Genomic DNA, 19,918 nt, shown 5'->3' with positions numbered 1-19,918 from the left:
AAGGACGGCTTCCTGTGAGAAAGTGTGCAGGTCTAATAAGCCACATGGTAACTAGGGAAATAAATGCTGCTGACTAAAATTGACAACCATACGTATCAACCAGGACCACTGATGGATGTGCCACCTAAACGTTCGTTCAACAGCATCCCTTAATTTCTTGTCAAACGCGATCTGTGCTTGATTTTTCTCCTGTGCTGCTCTGTGATGCTTCGGGCACTTTTGACCAGTGCTCTGCCCACCCTGACCTCTCCGTGTCACCCTGCTATGGGTCCCCTGACTTGGGGTGCCATTTCTGGTGTCTGCCAGCCGAGCAGCTGAATTCCATGATGACTGCTCAGCCAGAGAGCTCCCAGGCATGTCTGGCTCTGATTTTCAGGATTTTTTTCAGGACACAGACTGCCACGGGCAAGGGCAGAGAGGGCCAGGCAGCAGAGGGCCCCGTGTGCTGGGTTTCTGAGGGAGGCTGTCCACTCCTCCTCCCCGGCAGCTGAAAGCTCTCCAAAGACGGCAGCTCCTCCTCCCATTCAGGTTCCAAGCACTTGTTGGAGCTACACACTCTCCAGGTCAAGACTTCCAGACACCCGCAGTGAGCTCATTTCTTTTTCTGTTTGTTCATAGAAACAGACCATAGGAAAGCCCCACACATGATGGTTCTTTTCTCCCAACTTTGGATGTGGTCTCTGTGTAGCAACATTTATTTTGTGCGTGAATATGTAGGTAAAGTTTCCTAGACATGGGGAGAAAAATCTGCAGGTGGAAAGGCATCAAGAAGTGGAGGGAGGGGTAGAGGACATAACAAGAATGAAGACACGATCTGATCACATTCCTGCTCCTCACAAGGAATGTAATCATTTCTTACTGAAAGATGTGCTAATAAAAGTAAAAATTCAAAGGTAAAGCACCTGGAATTATCTACTTCATCATCTATAATACTTTGACCAATACGCATATTTCATCTCTTCTACTCCTCTGTCTTAAAGATGATAACTGCCAGGCTTCAGTGCCCTCGTGATAGAAAGCATCCCTAACCTCGGCATTGACCCTGAAAGCCAGCCCAGGTACAGAGGGGCGGGTTCCTAAGACTGCAGCCAACGCCAGCATTTGGTGACATCTGCATGTGTATTTGCTCCCTGAACAGTGCTGTGCACACTGATTTCTGTGACTGTTTTGAAAGGCCACCCGAGGGGAGTATTTCACATTCCTGAGAAGTGCACCGAGGTAAGGTGCTCTAAGATTTAGACAATTCCAGAGCCTCACCGTGGACTTTATAGGTGCTGAATGCATCGTGTGCAAAGGGAATGTTTCTATTTTGCCGCCGCCATTATGTTATCTTCTCTGGTGCAATTACAAGCTAATTCAGGGCTCTTTGTGTTGGGCTAATAGCTTCTGATGCGCGGCCCTCACCGTGCTCTCCTAATACCAGCCGCAGAGTCCTCAGCACTTATCTGGGGTGAGCTCTTTTCTCTCCGTAGAGGCTCATCTTTGGCAAATCATTAATGGAACATCAAAAAGATCCCATCTGTTAGGGTTACATATGGCTGGGATCAGAATTATCAAATATCTCATTTTTTTCTTTATTCTTTTTTCCCTCTTTCTTATCCACACAATAAATGTAGTTGTCAGCAGGATAAGTTCATGCGCCGGATAAGGTCACAATTTCATTTAGTGACAACTTCCAACAGTAGGAACTTACAAGGTTCGATTTATTAAAGAGTCAGAAGGGATAAGATCACTGCGTGGCCAGCTTGATTTATCAGGGTTTGACTGGAGTGCTTGAATAGGGAACGTCGTATTTCAAGTTTATGTTCAAAACTGTAGTGTAGTGCGTGTTGCCACTATAGGACTCAAAAATGGAAGAGCAGAATTAGAAAAGGTAACCCTGCCGGGCATTTTGTGGCCACCGACCAGGAGCTGCCACTTTGGAGCCACACCAGGCTGAGAGAGCCTCGTGGCGTTCCGGAAGTGGCTGTTTGTCTTAGCATCCAGACGCACCCGCAGCTCTGAGTGGAGCGGAGGAAAGGTGCGGGACTGTGGGCTGGTCACACAGGGCGAGCAGTCATGACCCGCTTTGTATCTGGCAGGCAGCTGTCAAATGGCTAAACCATAAGATAGCAAGAACTCTGCCATACTTTGGCCAGCTTGGCCGGCTTTGAAAATAGTTTGAGATTTCTAGACTCTTTGTGTGCTTTTTGAACTCAGCGTGACTTCAGGGCTGTCCATGTTTGATACCATGATCTATCATGTTTTCCAACCATGAAGAAAATATAAATAAGGGTTCTGATGCTCTAGCCTTCTGCTGTAGTAAGGCCTGATAAACATGAGGCAATTCATGTGGTTGGCTTTGAAATCTGGTTGTATATTTAAACGCAAGTTTAGACCAATCAGGAGTTTATTTTCAGCAACTGAAATATGATCTCCTCTCATTTCTTTTACTTGTGACCGTGCCCGTCTGTGGAATCTGAGCCTAGACTAAGAGAAGCTCTGTAAATACCGCATGTTTCTGTCCTCGACCTGATGCTGAATTCTGGGAAGTGTGATGGCTGGAGCCCGCCCCGGCCCTGGCTGTCCCTTCCCCGCCGGCGTTTACCCTTTCCGTGTACTTTGCTTTCTAAGGAGACAGGAAAACGAGTCTTCTTGATAGGCCCCTGGTAAAAAAGAGTTGAGGCATCTCTGGTGATTTCAAATATTTTTTAAACAGTGAATTTATTTTATTTAAACTAAAACCTGGGTTGATGTTCTTAAAGCTGAGAGATGTTTGGTAGTGATTTGATTTAGAGCTTTTTCTAAGCGAAGCTATCATGAGTCTTTGAGTAATCACAGACTTTTAAAAGTATACATTATCAAAAAGATAAGAGAAACAGCCCTCAGCACTAACAATATTATCTTTTACCAAAATTGATTAGTCCGCCCTATGTGTCTCAAATATTTTCTGTGAACTTACACAGCATGTTAAAAGTAAGGCTCCTTTTTGAAGAATAGTTGCAAAAACATGAACTGGGCAGAAAAGAGAAGCCTTTGTTTTTCTTTCTCCTCCATGTTTTGCAGATGAGAACGTATGCAGGAGGAGGTTAAATACGTGACGTGTATGATTGTTGTAATGCAGTAAGAGGACTCATACAGACAACTTTCTTTTGATTTTAAAATCAATTTTAATTGTTCTAAAATTGAGATAAATGAGATTATGAAACTCGTTACCCAATCAATAATATTTGCAATTTGTATTTTGCAAATACCGCACATCTTCAACTATAGGATTTACCAGAAGGTGAGTGGAAGTTAGTTGTGTGTGTGTGTGTGTGTGTGTGTGTACTCACAAGTGTGCACATCTCTAGATCATGGGCTTTCTAGTCCTGTTGATGTGAAGAAGGTTGTTAAGGGGAACCAATTAAGGAGTAATTAAGTGCAGAAAGTCTGGGATTGGATGTGACTGCAGGGAGAGTGGAGGAGACCCGGCTTTGTTGCTGGGTGTGTCAGAGCCACTGAAGAGGACGGCTCTGAAAGTTAGAGCCATTGCTGAATCATTGACAAGGGCAGGGAGAGGGTGCCCGCAGGGTGGCAGGAGCCATGCAGAAGAACTGGAGGTGAGGAGGAAGAGGGTGGTGAGGACGAGCACAGTGGAGAGCAGCACAGCAGGGAGTCAGAAAGAGCCTGCGGGCCCACATGTACACGGCAGGGTGCAGGTCAAGCACACAGGTTCCCTGGAGCCGGGGAAGGGGACTCCTGCAGGAACCTGGCAGCGGAGACGCTGAAGGTGGAGCTGCACCAGGCTCTCCCTGCCTGGCAGGGATTAGGAGCCTGGATGAGAGCTGCAGGAATTGGCGGCCAGGTGCTCATCCTTACCTGGGTTTATGAACACATGGGAGTGTTGCTGGGGAGACTCTGAGAGATTCTGAGAAAGGTGTGGGACAGGACGTGATCTGCTGGATGACTCTGAGGGACTGCGGCACACACGCCAGCGTGCAGTTGGACGCCAAGGGCAGCGAGTTATGTCAGTTGTAATTTCCTTTTGGTGAAGCCATAAACGTTCCTTAGAGCTCTGCATCTGTTCTCTGAGTTGATCTTCACCTCTGCTACGTGAGAATGGTATTTCTCGTCGTTCCTGCTTTGTCTGCGGAAACAAGTTCGAGGGCTGAGGAGCTTGCACTCGACCATTTGGCTTCTTCCAGTTACTCATCTTGCCCTGGATCCTGTCCCTCCTTGTGTTCCTGCCTTGGGTCCTACAGAATCCTTCGGCTCCAGACACCCGCTCCCTTCCCACCCATGCCAGGCCCTTCTTGCTTTCCGGAGTTGAGAGGCCCCAGCTGATCTCCCTCCTTCATGTCTCACTGGCAGGCTGCTCAGTGGGCGCCTGCCCGCCGGCGCATGTGCTAAGATACAGATCTGAATTTCACCTGTAGTCTTTCCCCTCCGCAGTTCCCCGCATCTGGATACCACATCTGGATACCATCGCTTTAATCCTCCGAGCCATGCGCTCTCATCCCCCACTGTGCACTCCAGGCCAGGGTTTCTTTTGTTCATTGTGTCGTGCTGGGGCCTGGCTCTCTGTGTAAGGCTTGGTATTTGGAGAACAAATGAACAAGGAAGTGGATGGGGGTATAAAGGAAAGAACAAAATGGCCTGGGCGGAGCTGGAGCTTTGCCTTCTGATTTCAGCCACAGGTGGAACCTGGTGTTTGTGAGCTGCCTAGGGTGCTGTCCACCTCTCAGAGCATCTCGCACCCGGGAGAGAAAACTAGGCCCACACCAAGTGCCAGGGTTGGAAAACCCTGAGTGCTAATCCTTCTTTAACAATGAGGAACCAAAATGTCAGAAAAGGTATAACCTATTTAAGGCCATTCAGCTGTTTTTTTGCACAGAGTTGGAACTAAAAAATACCTTCTTACTTTTAGTGTAGTGATGTTTCTTCTATTTCATGACACCTATTAATCTTTTAAAAATTGATTTATACTCTCCAGCAACATGTAAGTTAAATATAACTTCCATTTACATTATGTCCTACTTTTATTGCTGTGACTAACCTGTTTACCCTTAATAATTGCATACACGCTAATTATTTGCACTGTCTGTGCAAATAATTTCTGCACAGTATTTTTTTATAAACACTGTTGCAAAGAAGTGAATTTTAAAATTCACTGTAGCAACAAGAAAGACTTCCTTAATCCTCAGAATAGCTTCTTGGTAAGAAAGAACGGAGACTGAGGCTTGCTCTTTACCTAATAAAGTTGAAAAGCTTGACGGATAGCTTGGACCATTACTGTACTTTCTGTTATGGCCACTTTTAAGCACTCACAAAAGTGCTTTTGGTCTGCTTAAAATTTTAATGCAAACACAACTCAAAAATTTTGGAGATATGTGGGTGTCATTTTGTGATCTGCCCCAAGTTTGTAGTTCTTAATCCATTGAAAGACAGACCTGCTTGTGAATCCACAGTTGTAGATAAGGAGTCACTCTCTGAGCCGGAACCCTTCACAAATGAAATATGTCAGTAGCGGAGAGAAAGGATGAATTGCTTTTTAGAAGGGTTTTCAAAAATTTTCCCTCAGAGTGATTCCTCTGGCATCACATAAGAGTGACATTATTTTTAAAAATGTGTAAAAACTAGCAAAAGTTCTGCAAACACAATTCCTAGGAAGTAGTTAGCTGAGGGAATGAAATGCATTTTAGTTTTAAATGGCAAATTATAAAGAAATTTTTAAAAAATGTAATCATAGTTGAACATACTGGGAATTCCTGTGTGATAGAAATTGGAGCTTTTCCTTTCACACAGAAAACATATCCTATAAGGTTTAAACAATCGCATCATCACTGATAAATACACACACACAGATGTTTTCCCTCAGATTGTTGCGTGATACTGCCGTGGATTGTTGGCTGTGTCCTGTTTTTGAGGAAGTTTCTCTACAAAGCCCCTAACTCCAATGCATTACTTGAAACTATTCTAAAAGAGTTAAATTTACGTTCAAAGAAAAATCTCAGAAATCTATTTGTTATTCCATTTATTTAAAATGAACCATTCTTGTTTCATATTTTCTGGATTCTGAATAAGGATCACTCAGGACCATTAATGTTATTTGACTATAAAACTATCTTACAGAAACCTGGATCTACTGCTTCTTTCTGGATTTCTTTTTCTCACTACTGATTATCTTTAGCTACTGAAACCTCAGGAGGAAAACAGTTGAGGAGTAGGTGTCTGTTAATTGAAGGAGTTCTTTCATTTCAGTAAGGGTCAAGTTTAGAGGTCAGGAGGTTGAGAGAAAGAGAATAGAAGGATGATCCCTAAAATAAAAGTTTTGACTGTGAACGTGAAATTGTTCTGAGAATTGCATCTTCAAGTAGAGACAGAGACGAATTTATATTTCATAATGAGATAATTTAAGCATTTCACAGTATGTGGTTTTCAAAGTTTGATTTTGGTTCTTAGAAAAAGCACAAATAAAAACAAAAAGTGTGTCTGGAATTTTAATGATTTAAAGAGAACAACAAATGCAGAGAAATAAAGAACAGATAAAATTGAATTCAGGTTGATGATATACGCTTAAAAAAATGTCAAGATTCAAGGTAATGGTTGCTCCTAGGAATGAATTTGAGAGTATTGTTTCCCTTTCAGTTTCATTAAAGAGCTTGAGCATTAGTGGCACTAGCTCTTCTCTTAGGTGAAATAAATAGGACACACGTATAAATACCGAGTTGTCTCTCTGGCGTGAGAAATCTAAATGGGGACCAAAATGTATAATAGATAAGGTGAAGTAGGAAGAAAAGGTCCAAAGGGGAAGGGGACGGAGGGGTGATGGGGGAAAGGAAAGAAGGGAAAGAAAAAATAAGAGAAAGGACAGAGAAAATGGAAACAAAGCTTTTGTAAATAGAGAGGAGTGGAGGGGTGGCAGGGAGGGAAGGGGAGTGGGAAAACAAGAACTGAGACGTGTCGCGTACAGGTGCACATTCCCTTGATGAACGTGATCACGGTGTTACCGAAATGTACCAGTACAGTTAATTGTTAAAAAGTGTCAGGATTGAGACTCCATATTTGAAGATAGCTACTGACTTGAAACGAAGGCAAAGCAGCATTTATGTGTTACCTGCTGTGTGTGTGGGTGTGTGTGTACTTATACACCTGTCACTTAGCAAACAGAATTGCTGCATGCATCCTGTTCCGTTTTTAATGTTCTTGCACTTTCTACTCTATATGGATTCTCACCCTTCTTCCTGTTCAGTTCTTTCCCATTTTTATGTCTACTGAAGAGTGGTCCGAGAATAAATATCATTTAAAAATTAGTAGGGGCCCAAAAAGAAAAAAATAGAAAAATAAGTAAACAATATTTTTGAGATAATGTTTCAAAGTACAAAAACGTTGCATGGTTATGTGCAGCAATGCTGGCCTGGTGTAAATACCGTCAGTTTAATTATTCACAGAAAACAGAGGAACCCTAGTTGCTAGCTGAGTATTTTTTCTTCCTGTTTACCTCAAACCATATTTAAGCCAGTGGCTATTATTTGAAAATCTGAGGCCCTCATTTATTTATTTTTGTGCTAATACATTTATTTATTTCTTAACAAATTATTTAAAGAATTCTACTTCGTGCATTTGTGTAGACTGCCTTTATTTCCTCTTTTCTTTTTGGTGATTTCAAAATATTACCCTGGAGGAAGTGCAAGGAAGAAGACAGTCCTCAACAATTTCTTGAGAGTTTCTGTTCAGAGTCTTTTGTAACATAGACTCCTATCCAAAATACCATGTAGAGAACAGTGGCCATTTTATTGAAACATTTTTTGAGAAAATAAGCATCACTTGCTACTTATTGTACATGGAACTCTTTTATCCTTTGAACTTAGTAGTAATTTCAGAAAATTATCAAGTAACTCAAAAACTGTGGAGACATTGTTCTCAAAGAATCTCAAGGGAATGTTAAGAATTTTAACCCTTAATTATCATCTTAGTATTTCTTGTCTATCTGTTCTGGCCTTGGATCATTCCTTTTTGGAGTATTGTAATTTCCAGTTCTTAAAGACTTAACTCCAGTTGTTAATGTGTGTGAAAGGTGCAAGAGAGAAATTGGACTAGATTTGAATACAATTATAAGGACAGGTTTCATTTTCCTTTCAGAATAACAAGATCAGTTGTATTTCAGACAAGCATAATTAATTTTCTTTTTATGAATCCAGAAAACAGTACACGTAAAGCAAAAACAGGAAGAGGCGCTCTTTCTGAGACACATGTGAGTGTTCTGACTGCTTGTTTTTACTGTCTGCAGGAGAGCTGGAGGTGTTTCAGAAAGATGGGGAGCGAAAAATTCAAAGTCGCCAGCAACTTCCGGTGGGAACAACATGGGGCCCGTTTGCTGGGAAGATGGACCTGAATAACAATTCCTTGGTACGTGGACATTCCGAGTTGGCTGGCTCTTATACTGGGTCAGAGCTCGGCAGTGGTCTCTGCTTCCCAGTGAAATCTCTAAAAATAAGCTTGCTTTCTGCTGTTTACATGGACTGTAAAACCTGGCTAATTTCCAGGTGGTTTGTCTCTGACAGTAACATAGGCAGACTTTAGAAGGAAAGAGGTTACTCATATTAAATGATTGGCTAATAAGGTAATTTATAAGCTTATTGCTTTATCTGCTTAGCCAGAGTAAGACTGTTCAAATTTAATAATGTGCACAACTGCCTTTATTTTTATAATGACACAAACTAATTGTCATATATTTCAAATTTGCATGAAGAAGAAGAAATAAACAAGTTTGTTATTCCTTGGTAATACTGTTTGTAACTCTAAGAGCAAGGACAGATGATTAACATTATAATTTTTGTTAACTCTTTAAGTATTGCGTAAGATTATGTATATATAATTGATTAATTGGACATTTCAAAAGTCCTGCAAAGGTGTCGCATTTGGTTCCATGTAAACTCTGCTGCCTAATCTGTTTCCTATTGCTGCTATAAAAACTACCACAAACCTTATATCTTAAAACAACACATGTTAGGATCTTGCTAGGTGCCTGCAGTCCTTCTGGACCTCGGGGGAGAACTTGTTTTCTTTGCTTTTCTAGTTTCATGAGCCACTCCCAAACCTGGGCTCCTGGGCCCACCCATGGTCAAGGCCAGCAGTGGCCGATGGGGCTTTTTTCCTGGAGCCTCTGTGGAGCAGTGTAACCTACATTCTAACCCTGACTCTGCTGCCTTCTTTTTCCACATTTAAGGTCACGTATGATTTCACTGGGTTTACCTAGGAGATCTAGGCTAATTTTCCTCTTTTAGGATCAGCTGCTTAACCTTTTCTGTGTAATAGAACATTCCTAAGTTTCAGAGATTCTGATGTCCTCCTCGGGAGGACACTTCTTGGCCTACAGCTGGAGATAAAACAAAAATAAAGCTGAAAACCTTGTGCTCTAAGGGACAATATGGTCAGAAAATATCCATGTCCTTTACATGATCTGCAAATTTTAGATACACAGGAAGTCCCCAATTTAGGAACAAGTTCCATTCGGGGAGAATTGTTCCTAGGTGGGATTTGTTCCCAAGCCAGCAGGGTCTTATACAGTGCACCTGTGCAAGTTCGAAGCTTGCGTGTTTGTAAGTTGGGAGCATCCTGTATTTGCTCTGATGGAAGTCTCTGTCTGGTTGCCAGCCATGTAGGAAGAGTCTTGTGGCTGCAGAGACATGGCCACTCCCAGTGAGGTCTTGATAGAAGTCCTGGGTCCAGCAGCACACAGCCATCCTCCAGCATATGGCACGGAAGGAATTCCTTCTTTTGTTATTACGCCAGGGAAACAGCTCTGCACAATTTCCATTCAGTGCTGTGTAGTTGGGAGAGAGGTTACGGGTCCAACTCCAAGCGTGATGGGTGTAGTAAGTAGAGACATTTGTATCTCCAAATTTTCAAACACTATGTGAGAGTCTAAGGATGTGCTTCTCTCTTCCTACAGCCATGCATTTATCTGTGAAACAATAAGGGATCTTGTAGGGTAGCCTCACATATAGTCTAAGTATACGGTGTATTTTAGTCAATTGTTGTACATAATAAACATGATGGTAGCCATAATAGTGTTTAATGATATGATATAAAATAAGGAAATCCTCAAAAACAATGTTGTTTCAAAAAAAATTTTTAAGTATATTTTAGGGCAGCAACTTGATTTTATAATTTAAAGCATTTTTTTTTTTCCAATGCTGGGGATTGACTCACACATAGGCAAGTGCTCCACCATGGATCTGCATTTCAGTCCATTTTATTTGTTATTTTATGATTTTGATTTATTTTAAGGCAGGGTCTCGCTAGGCTTTCAGGCTGGGCTCCTCCTTGAGATCCTCCTGCCTGAGCAAGGAGGCACACAGGAGTTGGCCTTCTGCTAGAATCCAGGCTGGACAATTCATACCCCAGGCACTTTATTCCAGGAGGTTCACCCCCAGTCTCATGGCGCCCCCATGCCACACCCCTTTCTGGACACCCTGTCCCACTGATCCAGGAGAGAGCACCTTTACTTCTTGTGACTCCTCACGCCAGTGACTGGTGAGGACGGGCGGGTACCCAGACACCAAAGGTTGGGTACGGGCATTCCAAACTCGCTTCATGTGGGGCCTCTCGGCTCTCCAGCACTGTGCACACAGCCTTTGACACCGTAGGCTACATATTTGTCCCTATGTGGGGGACCTGCATCACTGAGTCACTCTTCTGGTATTTCTTCAAGGGTACTGCTATCAAAATGGCATCTAGAGTTGATTTAAAAGCTGATGAACATTTTCCCATTTACTTTGTGAAAATAATAACTATATCAAAATACGACATTTGACCTTGATGTCGTTAGTGAGCTATATATATGGTGGTAGGTGGTTCTATGACAGTTTTACCACATGCTAAGCAGTGCTGTGTGTAAAATCAACCATTTTCTGAAAGCTTAATTTTTCATTGAAGTCATTTCTTAGATGACTTTATCATTTTAGTATTCCCACGTAAAGCTATTTTATGCCATATTTAACATTTTAAATAATTTAGTTTAAATCTGAAATTCTCGCGACTTTTTAGCAGAGCAATACTAGCAGTGTCAGAGATCAGGAGTGAGTAGACTTCATGAGCAGTTAGAAGTCAATCCAAAGAGTGCTTCCACTTATGACCCTTGAACATTTGGATAGTACGTCACGTGTCTTACGTCACAAAGAAGATAAGCAGCCCGCTAGCCCTTCCTGCCCAGCCTTGAGTCGGACTTGGGTCAGCACACGCCGTTTGGCCCACCTACCAGCTGATGTGATGTCACCTGCTCAGACTCGTGGTGTTGGCTCGGGGGATGCAGCGTGTACTAATTAGTACAGCACCACAGTTGATGAAGCTACCATGCTAGATGTCAAATCCTGCACGCCCATCCTGAAGCGCACTAGCAGCACGCTGCTTTCTGAAGGGAGCTTTGTGGGCCAGGCATTCAGGTGTAAGTGGAACATTTTGGGAACCACAGGTGATGGAGAAACACCAAACACGTTGATTTGACAGGAAGTTATTTTTGGAATCATATAACACACTGAAGGTAGCAGTAGAGCATCTCCAGCCCACAATATCCTGGTAGATACTTTCTTTGTTCTTTAAAACTGGTAGTCGATGTGGTAGCACTGGGGCAGGTGCAGGTCAAAGTGCTGCAGTTTTTATATCACCTTTAATTCTAACACAGCATTAGAGAAAATAACATTCAAACCCTCTATTACAGAGGAGGAAAGCACTACTTTGAGAAGTTAAGTATTAGTCCAAGATCAATGCTGTTTGATTCCAGATCTCACACTACAGTCTTAGAGATGTTGTCTGTAGTATAGGATTAATAATGCCACATAGCTTATAGGGGTTTTGTAAAAACTAACTGAAATGTTACATCTGACTTTTCAACAAATGTCAAGTACAGCTACTAACCAGTCCCCTATAAAAATGGATTCATTGCAATCTATCAAGTTAAAAATTCAGACGACTCCCCAGACTGAATGATGAACCTATAGACTTTGATCTTGGGGGATTTTCCATGCCTAGATCTGACTGTTTGCCAAGGTCTCTGTATTCAGATTCTCAAAGAAACAGAAGCAGTAGGATACGTGTGAATATCGAAAGACATTTAGTATAAGGACCTGGCCCGTGAAATTATGGAAGTTGGTTACACCAAAGTCCCCAAATCTGCCTAGCCAGCTGCAGACCCAAGAAAGCACGCCCTGCCTGGGAGGCCAATCTTTTTTGTTTTAAATTGAGACCTTCAATTTACTCCATGAAGCCCACCCACACTGTAGGAGATAATTTGCTTTATCCAAAGTTCAGCAATGTAAGTATTAATTTCACTCAAAAACACCCTTGACTTGACCGTAAAATTAACCATCACAAAATCAAAAGGTCTGTGATACCCTGAAAGTTTCCATTTTTCGAGTTATGACTTTATAACCCCTGAAAGAATTGGTTGTTAGCAAGTAAACCTGTATTCCTCTCAAACATTCCATTTCAGTGTGGGGGAAACGTTACCATTACATACAATCACAGAAGAAAAATTTATCTTAAATACTAACTTCGTTTTCTTTTTTTAAGTCTTGTGATCTTTATTCACTGAGAAAATCAAAGGACTACTGACAGAGAAGTTTTTAAAATCACTTCAAATTCTAATCAATATCTGTTTTGAAGGCATATTTTCTATCTTACATATTGTGCCTTTCAGGTTTTCCCCACATTATACCAAGGACAAAGATCCTTGTAATAAACTAAATCTCACCTGTACTAGCACGTGGTACTACCTTGTAAGTAGCAAAGAACAATGGTTATTTGAAAGGTTGTGTCTCGAATTTAAGTGGCATTTGCCCTCTCTTGTGTTTGAATATATCAGCTGTCAGTAGCTCACTGGTCTGAGTGGATTCTGCCAACTGCCTGAATCATGCAACATGCATACTTAATTAAACAGGACACAAATAGAAAATCCAGATTACTTACAGTGTAATAGCAACTCATCATGACCTGCTAAATTTGACAAATAAAATTTGATAGGAAAATCCTGTTTCATTCAATTCAATCAGAATAGAACCTTGTTTTATTTTCCACAGGGTATTTATGGCAGTGCATTCTACATCAAGAAGTACACATAGGAAGGGTCCAGTAAACATTTTCTTGACATACAGTGAGATAATGCACATACTAATTGGGATCATAAAGGTGCTGTTATCTCCTCTGGATGTGGTTGAGGAAAGAATTAGAGATTCTTGAGCCATGTCCTTGTAGTTATTAGATGTCTCCTTTTCTCCCCTCCTAGGATTCATCTTTGGTCCCCTTCCCTGCTGGCATGTCCAAGGGCCCTGCTGCATGACAGGGCAGTAGCACACCCCACCTGGGTCCCCAGTACTCACTTATTGCCAAAGGCCATCTGGTGGAAATGCTGTGGTTTCTCTACCTGAGGCCTCTTTCCAGCCATGGGAGCCAACTCATGCAGCCCTGGCAGGGACAGAGAGGAAGCTGGTGGGTAAGCGCTTCTGTACTGCCCATTAGCGTGTGAGCTGTGCTCTGCCTTGCCTCCTAGTACTTCAGTGGGTTGGTCTTTTATTGGGTTTACGGCACACGACCCTCTGTGGGCTTGATTCTGCACACTGCTGGACTTCCGAGTGCGCTACCCCGGGAACCACGTGGGCCGGTTCTCCACGGGGAGCTTCTAGGGACGCTGTCCACCAGGCTGGGGACTCAGTTGTGAAGCGAGTGTGAAAGCTCAGCCCAAGCTGTTAGTGAAACTCTAGAGGACATAGGTTGTTTTGTTTGTATGATTCAATCTTGGACCTCTTGCTGCTGTCACGTAACTGGTATTCAGTAAATGCTACTGAAAATAAAAATCTGATTCAGGGATCGTCTCTGCTCCTTGCCCACCCATCCTCACCGTAGTGGTGAGAGAGTTGACAGTTTTGCCTAGGCTCGGCTTTTCCGCCGGGTCTTGTATTTAGTTTCATGGATGTTGACGTTGTGAAAGACACCGCCCTTCTTAATATTCATTTTAGTCCGAGCTCAGGACCACCACACATCCCTCCTCTTCATCTCCCTGGGTCTTGGCTGTTGCATTTCCCTAAACACTTCTGGCCTTTTTCTCTTCTCCCTCTGTTCCCAGTGCCTCGGGGAGCTTTTCCCCTTGCAAAGCTTCTGCTGCTAATTTACCAATGACATTTAAATACAAACATCTCCAACCTCGCCCTTTTACCCTTTCTCTAACACAGCACATTTCGACTGTTGTGCAAGCCTTTCTCTCCTCCTCCTTCCCAGTCCACTGTGAGGAGAGCTTGTCACTGTCTACATGGACAGCTCCATGTTTCAGTCACCATCGGTCCCCAGGTCCCAGCTCTGCATCCCCCGTTCCACCTCTTCAGGGGACCCACTGGATCGGTTGTCCTTGATCTCTGCACCCAGCCTCTCCTCTCACACATGCAGTCACACACACACACACACACACACACACACACACACACACACACACACACACACACACACACACACACACACACACACACACACACCCCTCTCATGTTTGCCTGGAAGAGACCTCTTCTCACCTTTTACTCAGAATCAAACATCTTCCAACATGCTTTTTACATCTGGAAACCAAGTGCACTCACTCCTGCAACCTCAGTATTTAGTCTTCTGTTCCTATTCCCACTGCTGTGGTCCAAGCCTCAAGTGCAGTTCCCTGGATTTTCACAATATTCTAGTCATTCTTTCTGCCTTCCTTGTTGTCTGTTTTTTCTCTATCTGAGTCACAACATGTCCTAAAAAATACTAGTCCTGTAATTCCTGTGTGTAGAATCACTCCAGAGGGCACAGAAGAACCCGGACTCCCTGAGGAAGACTCCGAGGGCCTCCATGATGCTCCGCTTGATGACGTTGACTGCTTTGCCACTGTCCGTGTGGACGAGGTCGGCCTCGGCTACCTGCAGCACCCTGACTGTCCTCTTTGCTTCTGCCCCTATGCATTTGGCTGTGGTGTTCGTGGTTCTGGAAAGCCCCAAGCTCCTCCGGCTTTCTCTGAGAACCCCAGTTCTTACCTAAAGACTCAGCTCAGGGTCACCTGCAGAGGACCTGCTCTGAGGTCCAGGGCCAGAATAGACGACCCTGCCCAAGTCTTTCCTTCCTGCTCTGGGTGGACGAGGACCCACTCCCTAGCCACAGCGCTGTGAGCTCGAGTCTCCTTGCCTGTGTCTTTGGCAGACCCCCACTCCTGTCATCTGTCTTTATCATCTCCTCTTCCCACCCAGGAAAGTGTCTTGCTTATAGTAAGGGCTCGGTGAACAACCTTCCAATAAGCCAAGCAGTTTCTGCCTTCTGCCTTCTTCCCCTGCAGGAGGGATGCACACCCTCCTGATTCAGGACCTGCCTCTTCCCTTGCACTTCACACTCGTCTCCGTACACCTGTGATCTCACCTCACCTGCCCAGTGTAGCCCTGCAAGCCCCACTGCGCTATCTTCTGCCTGCTTTGCATTTGTGTTTGAACTTCTCTTTTTAATTTAATCTCATTTAAGTAAAAGGTTCCGAAGGCCAGGGTAATACCCTTCTTCCATTAGTTTTCACCCCTAAAGGAGATAGGCCCATGAAGGTTTTTTGATAAATACTCACGGATGGCAGCTTAAGACTTGCGACCCAGGGGCAGTCAGGGAGGATGAGGCGTTGAGCCGTCAAGGCAGCGAGCGTCTGTTGACAACAGAGTCGGCCTTCGCTTCGGGGCTCCAACGTGGGTGAAGGCCAAGAAGGTGCTCGGCTCCACCATGCTTTCTGTGAAGTCCCCAGCATTGTGCGTCCCGGTGACAAACCATCTGGGGAATTCCATCTGTCTCTGCTTGGAAACTGAGGTGGCAGTCGCCCACTGTGAGCAATTTTCTATTAACTTCTTGGATAAGATCAGTCAGATTTATACTGAATTGATGGGAACCGCAAAGCAGGGTTTGCTCGAAGAGAAGACAAATGCCCCGATTCCTCTAATTGGGCCTCAGCCAGTTTTGTTCACAGATGCCCTGAGGTTGTAGTAGTGCAAGGACTTATAACCTTTTTAATTGTACCCTGCTCCTCTTGGGAACTGTTGGTGAAATACACTATCGATAGAGGTGGTAGATCTGTCCCTGAGGGAGGGCAAGATCCTGGCTCCACTTGCCTCTGTCTGCTCTGAGGACAATTAATGGAAGTGGGGTGGACAGGGAGCAGTTGGCAGAAGACGTGAAGGCCAGACACTTAATGCATCAGCTCCTTGGAAAGGGACTCGGTGATCTGGCCTCCGGAAGCAGAGTTGGAAGTTTTGCTGCTGTTGCTCCTTGGTGGCTGGGTGGGGTGTGCCCAGCCTGCTCAGAGAGAGGAGTCGGAATGGAGGCCCAGGTGATCAGAGACATCCGGTAGAATGTGAGTTCGAAAGGAAGGAGCTAAATACAGAAGAATTCTCTCACAATTCGGGGCTGTGGAAGCATAGCGAGAAAGTCACCTGCATGTGGATCGCAGGCCCTGGCTGTGTCTCGAAGGCAGAGCCACGGTGCCGCCAGCAGACGGAATCGGATCACCCCCGGGCATCAGTACCGGCCAGAAACGTGAGCGGTGCCTTTCCCGATGATCCTGAGTGGACGATCGTCACCAAGGACACCATCTGTGCACAGTGGCCTGTGTGCTCGCCTCTGTCTCCCTTTGAATCGCTTTCTCTGCTGTCGGGGAAGTCCTTCCGGGCTCTGTACATTTGGACTCATATTTGAAAAATAAGAACCCAAAGACACACAACTCCTTGCCATGTGCACTTTTATTTATGAGCCTAACGTGCGTGTTTGCACTTAAAATATAAACACATTTTACCTTTGGTTTATCATACACGGCTAAAGGTACTTACCTAGATGAGGCCGAGTTGGAATAAACAAAACTGGTTTTTTTCTTCTTTTAAGATTGTTCATTGGTCACTTCTTCTAGAACCCCAAGGAGAACTTTTTTTGAAGACGATCTTCTCACAGAGATATTAAAATGAATGTTAGTGTCGTGCCGTTCATTGATGTCTGAAAGGATGAGTTGGTCATACCCCGATACCAACGCAGCTGCTCTTCTGAGAGCCCGTGTCTGAGGTCGAGACTAATGAATCGCCCTGCTTCCCCACGGGGTGGGTGTGAAGGACGAAGGCTGCGTGCCGGTTTATGCTGCAAGTTGTCACTGTTTGCTGACCTTCCTTCGTGCGTCAGGCCTCCTTCCAGAAACGGATCTCACTGTTGCTGTCGGTTCTAATCACAGACGGCGAGAGCCTCCACGACCTGGGTGGAGGGGAGGAAGGCAGTGTTCAGGCCCCTCCCGGAGTCTCCGGTTGCGCGAGGGAGGAAATGGCTGACAGTGCATTCTCTGTTGTTTTGATGACATGACTTTCAGAACTCCAGTCTTACAAATGTGTTTTTGCTGGAGGAAAAGGTCAAACTGGGGAGGATTGTGAGGAGCGGCCCTCGAGAGTGAGTTGAACGGAGCCGACTTCCGCCATTCACTCACAGCTGACCTCCGCTAGCCTTCCTGCTCAACGTTTGGGAGGAATTGCAACAATTTCGAAACAGTCCGGTGTTGTGCTCTCCCCTGTCACCTGCATGGCTGTGATAAGCATCATCCCAGTGCACGAGGATCGAGCGGCGTCTGGCCCCGAGTGGTGATCAGTGCACTAGCAACCAGACCACAGCTGAGAAGGGGCGGAGACGGCCTTGTGTGGCCCTTCAGTGTGGTCCTAAAATAAAAATGACCCGGGGATAATTCTGTCAAACTCGTAACGTTCTGGAGTCTGCTTTTAGTCTAATTATCGGTGGGTGATCCCAAAATGACTTTCACCAGTCTCGTCGCTCAGCTGTGGCCGTCTGTGGACGTGGACTGCCTTTGTCCTTGGAAAAGGTTTTCCCATGCAGGCGAGTTTGTGACCCAGAAGAGAGCATTGTGGAATACGCTTCTAATAAGAGAAAAGCAGAGTCATATTGATTAAATGCTTTTATAAATTTGTGATGCTACGGAGAAACTCTCTGGAGATAACATGCTTTGTCATTTTCTGAATTTAAAGTTGTCTTTATTCTTCATTTACTCTCGTATCAGCTTTTCTCACAGAAGTCTTTGGCATGGTTTGACAAATCTGTATCCCCTTGATTCTAATAATTTGCGTAACTTCTGTGCCGTTTTACATGGTTGATGCTGCTTTAGCTCTGAGAGGCCCGGAAGCCTGGTCAGGCACGGGGCTGTGTGTGAACCTGTGTCGTCCTCGTACCCTTCATTCTCAGGTTCCGTGTGTCTGGGTCGCATCCTTCACTGCCTGTCACAAGGCTGCCGTCTCAGTCACAGTCCCTCGGTGGCATCTGAAGTCCCAGCTAGTGGAGGGATTGCTGCCCACTCGCTCACAGGGCCGTTACCTCAGTTTCTGCCTTGGTGCCCTGCAGGGCAGCTCAGAGGCAGCAGCTGGCTCCTGGGCAAGCGAGGGAGGGTGAGAGGGACCAGGCAGAGCCTCTGCCTCCCTGGAGCACATCTTCAGGGTGGCGTCCTCTCCCCTGCTTCTGCTGAGGCCTGTTCTTTAGGCCTGGTGCACACTGAGGGGTGGAGAGTAGAGCAGACATCCGGGGCTCCGCGGTGTCTGCACAGAAGCCATGTGCACAGGTGAGGCCTTGGCCCCTGAGGAGGGAAGAGCCTCCGAGTGACAAGAGCAATGCGAGAAGTCGTGAAAGAAAATCAGTTAATTTGAATAAAGGACAGTAGATCACATGTCATAAAGCATCATGACCAAAGCCAGATTTGAAAGAAAGAGACATTTGTGAAAGGCAGAAATGTTGATTCTGATTTCTGAAGATAAATCATGGTCTCTCACAGAGAAGGCAATCAATGTCTTTTTTTTTTTTTTTTTTTTTTTTTTTTGGTATCAGGACTTGAACTCGGGGCCTTGTGCTTGTGAGGCAGGTGGCAGAACCACTGAGCCAAATCCCTGGCCTGTTCTTAATGAATATAGACATCAATTTTGCAGGGAGAGAAAGATGAGTTAAGATATATGAAACACAATTAATATGAAACCTAATGGGTGTGAGACAGCAGGAGACTTTGCTTGCTGTGTCTCTTTGGTAATTCTGAGAACCAAACAGCACCAGACACACAGATCAGAGTGGGGGAGAGAGGGAGGGAGCAGCGGAGAATGGGCCGGAGTCGCCGGCTCCCCATCCCACCCTTACTCAGGGTGGCAGCGCTGGCCCGGTAATCACACTCGTTCTCCGTTTCCTCCCTTGTAAATGGGGTTATTATGCCAGACCTACATCCCAGAGCGGTGGTGAAATTATAGAAAATGATATGCATTTAGACACTCTGAAAAATGTCCACTTTGAAAAACACAAACCTGCATTTGTTCTTGTTATGTCTGAACAAAGAGTAGATTATCCCTTCATTCCCCCAAGCAGTGTGTTCCGGTTTTGCACTTTTGTCCACCTGAGCACCCTTAGACAGCACTTCCGATTGTCTCCCTGGGAGCACACTTTCCCTCACTGTGCACTCCTGTGTCTGTATGTACATGCACACACCTGCTTTATCCTGGGCGGGGCTGGCTGTGGGTATCCAGGAACTCGGCTTGCAGAAGTGCCAGGCACTATAAGGACACCGGGGTCACCAGAGAGGCGAGCGTATTTTTAGGAAGAAAAAGAAAGGTTGAGTGGTCAAACTGTTTTCAGTTATCCAGGCTTCATTATGTTTTCTCTGTGTGGGAGTTGTTGCTGTTTTGTTAAGAAAGTATTTCTCAGGTATAAGAATGGGGATTTCCAGCAACTGGGACAGTGATCTTCCTGTGTGAGTCACTTTGGGGTGTGTGTGTGTTTTAGATCATGGACTCAATTCCTCCATCATCTGGGAATGTCAGAGCTCAGTCCAGAGTGGAGCGGGCGAGGCAGTCTCCATGCGGCCAGTGAGGCCCGGGCAAGGTGGAGGAGGGGACAGGGTTTGGGA

At 44.8% G+C, this 19,918-nt stretch overlaps 1 protein-coding gene across 1 annotated transcript in view; it reads left to right on the top strand.

The window, feature by feature from the left end:
• Window positions 1–19,918, top strand: part of Zfpm2 (zinc finger protein, FOG family member 2) — a 267,807-nt gene that overhangs the window by 66,937 nt on the left and 180,952 nt on the right. Inside the window, exon 2 of the mRNA XM_033759763.1 lies at window positions 8,252–8,370. Within this exon, the coding sequence (XP_033615654.1) occupies window positions 8,347–8,370 (24 nt within the window). The 5' untranslated portion in view covers window positions 8,252–8,346. The remainder of the gene's footprint in view (window positions 1–8,251; window positions 8,371–19,918) is intronic.

The sequence above is a fragment of the Fukomys damarensis genome, unplaced genomic scaffold (genome assembly GCF_012274545.1).
Source record: "Fukomys damarensis isolate Sample0158 unplaced genomic scaffold, DMR_v1.0_HiC HiC_scaffold_5, whole genome shotgun sequence".
NCBI classification, from domain to species: Eukaryota; Metazoa; Chordata; class Mammalia; order Rodentia; family Bathyergidae; genus Fukomys; species Fukomys damarensis.
The sequence above is the reverse complement of the archived record's forward strand: the minus strand, read 5'-3'. Positions and strand labels throughout refer to the sequence as shown.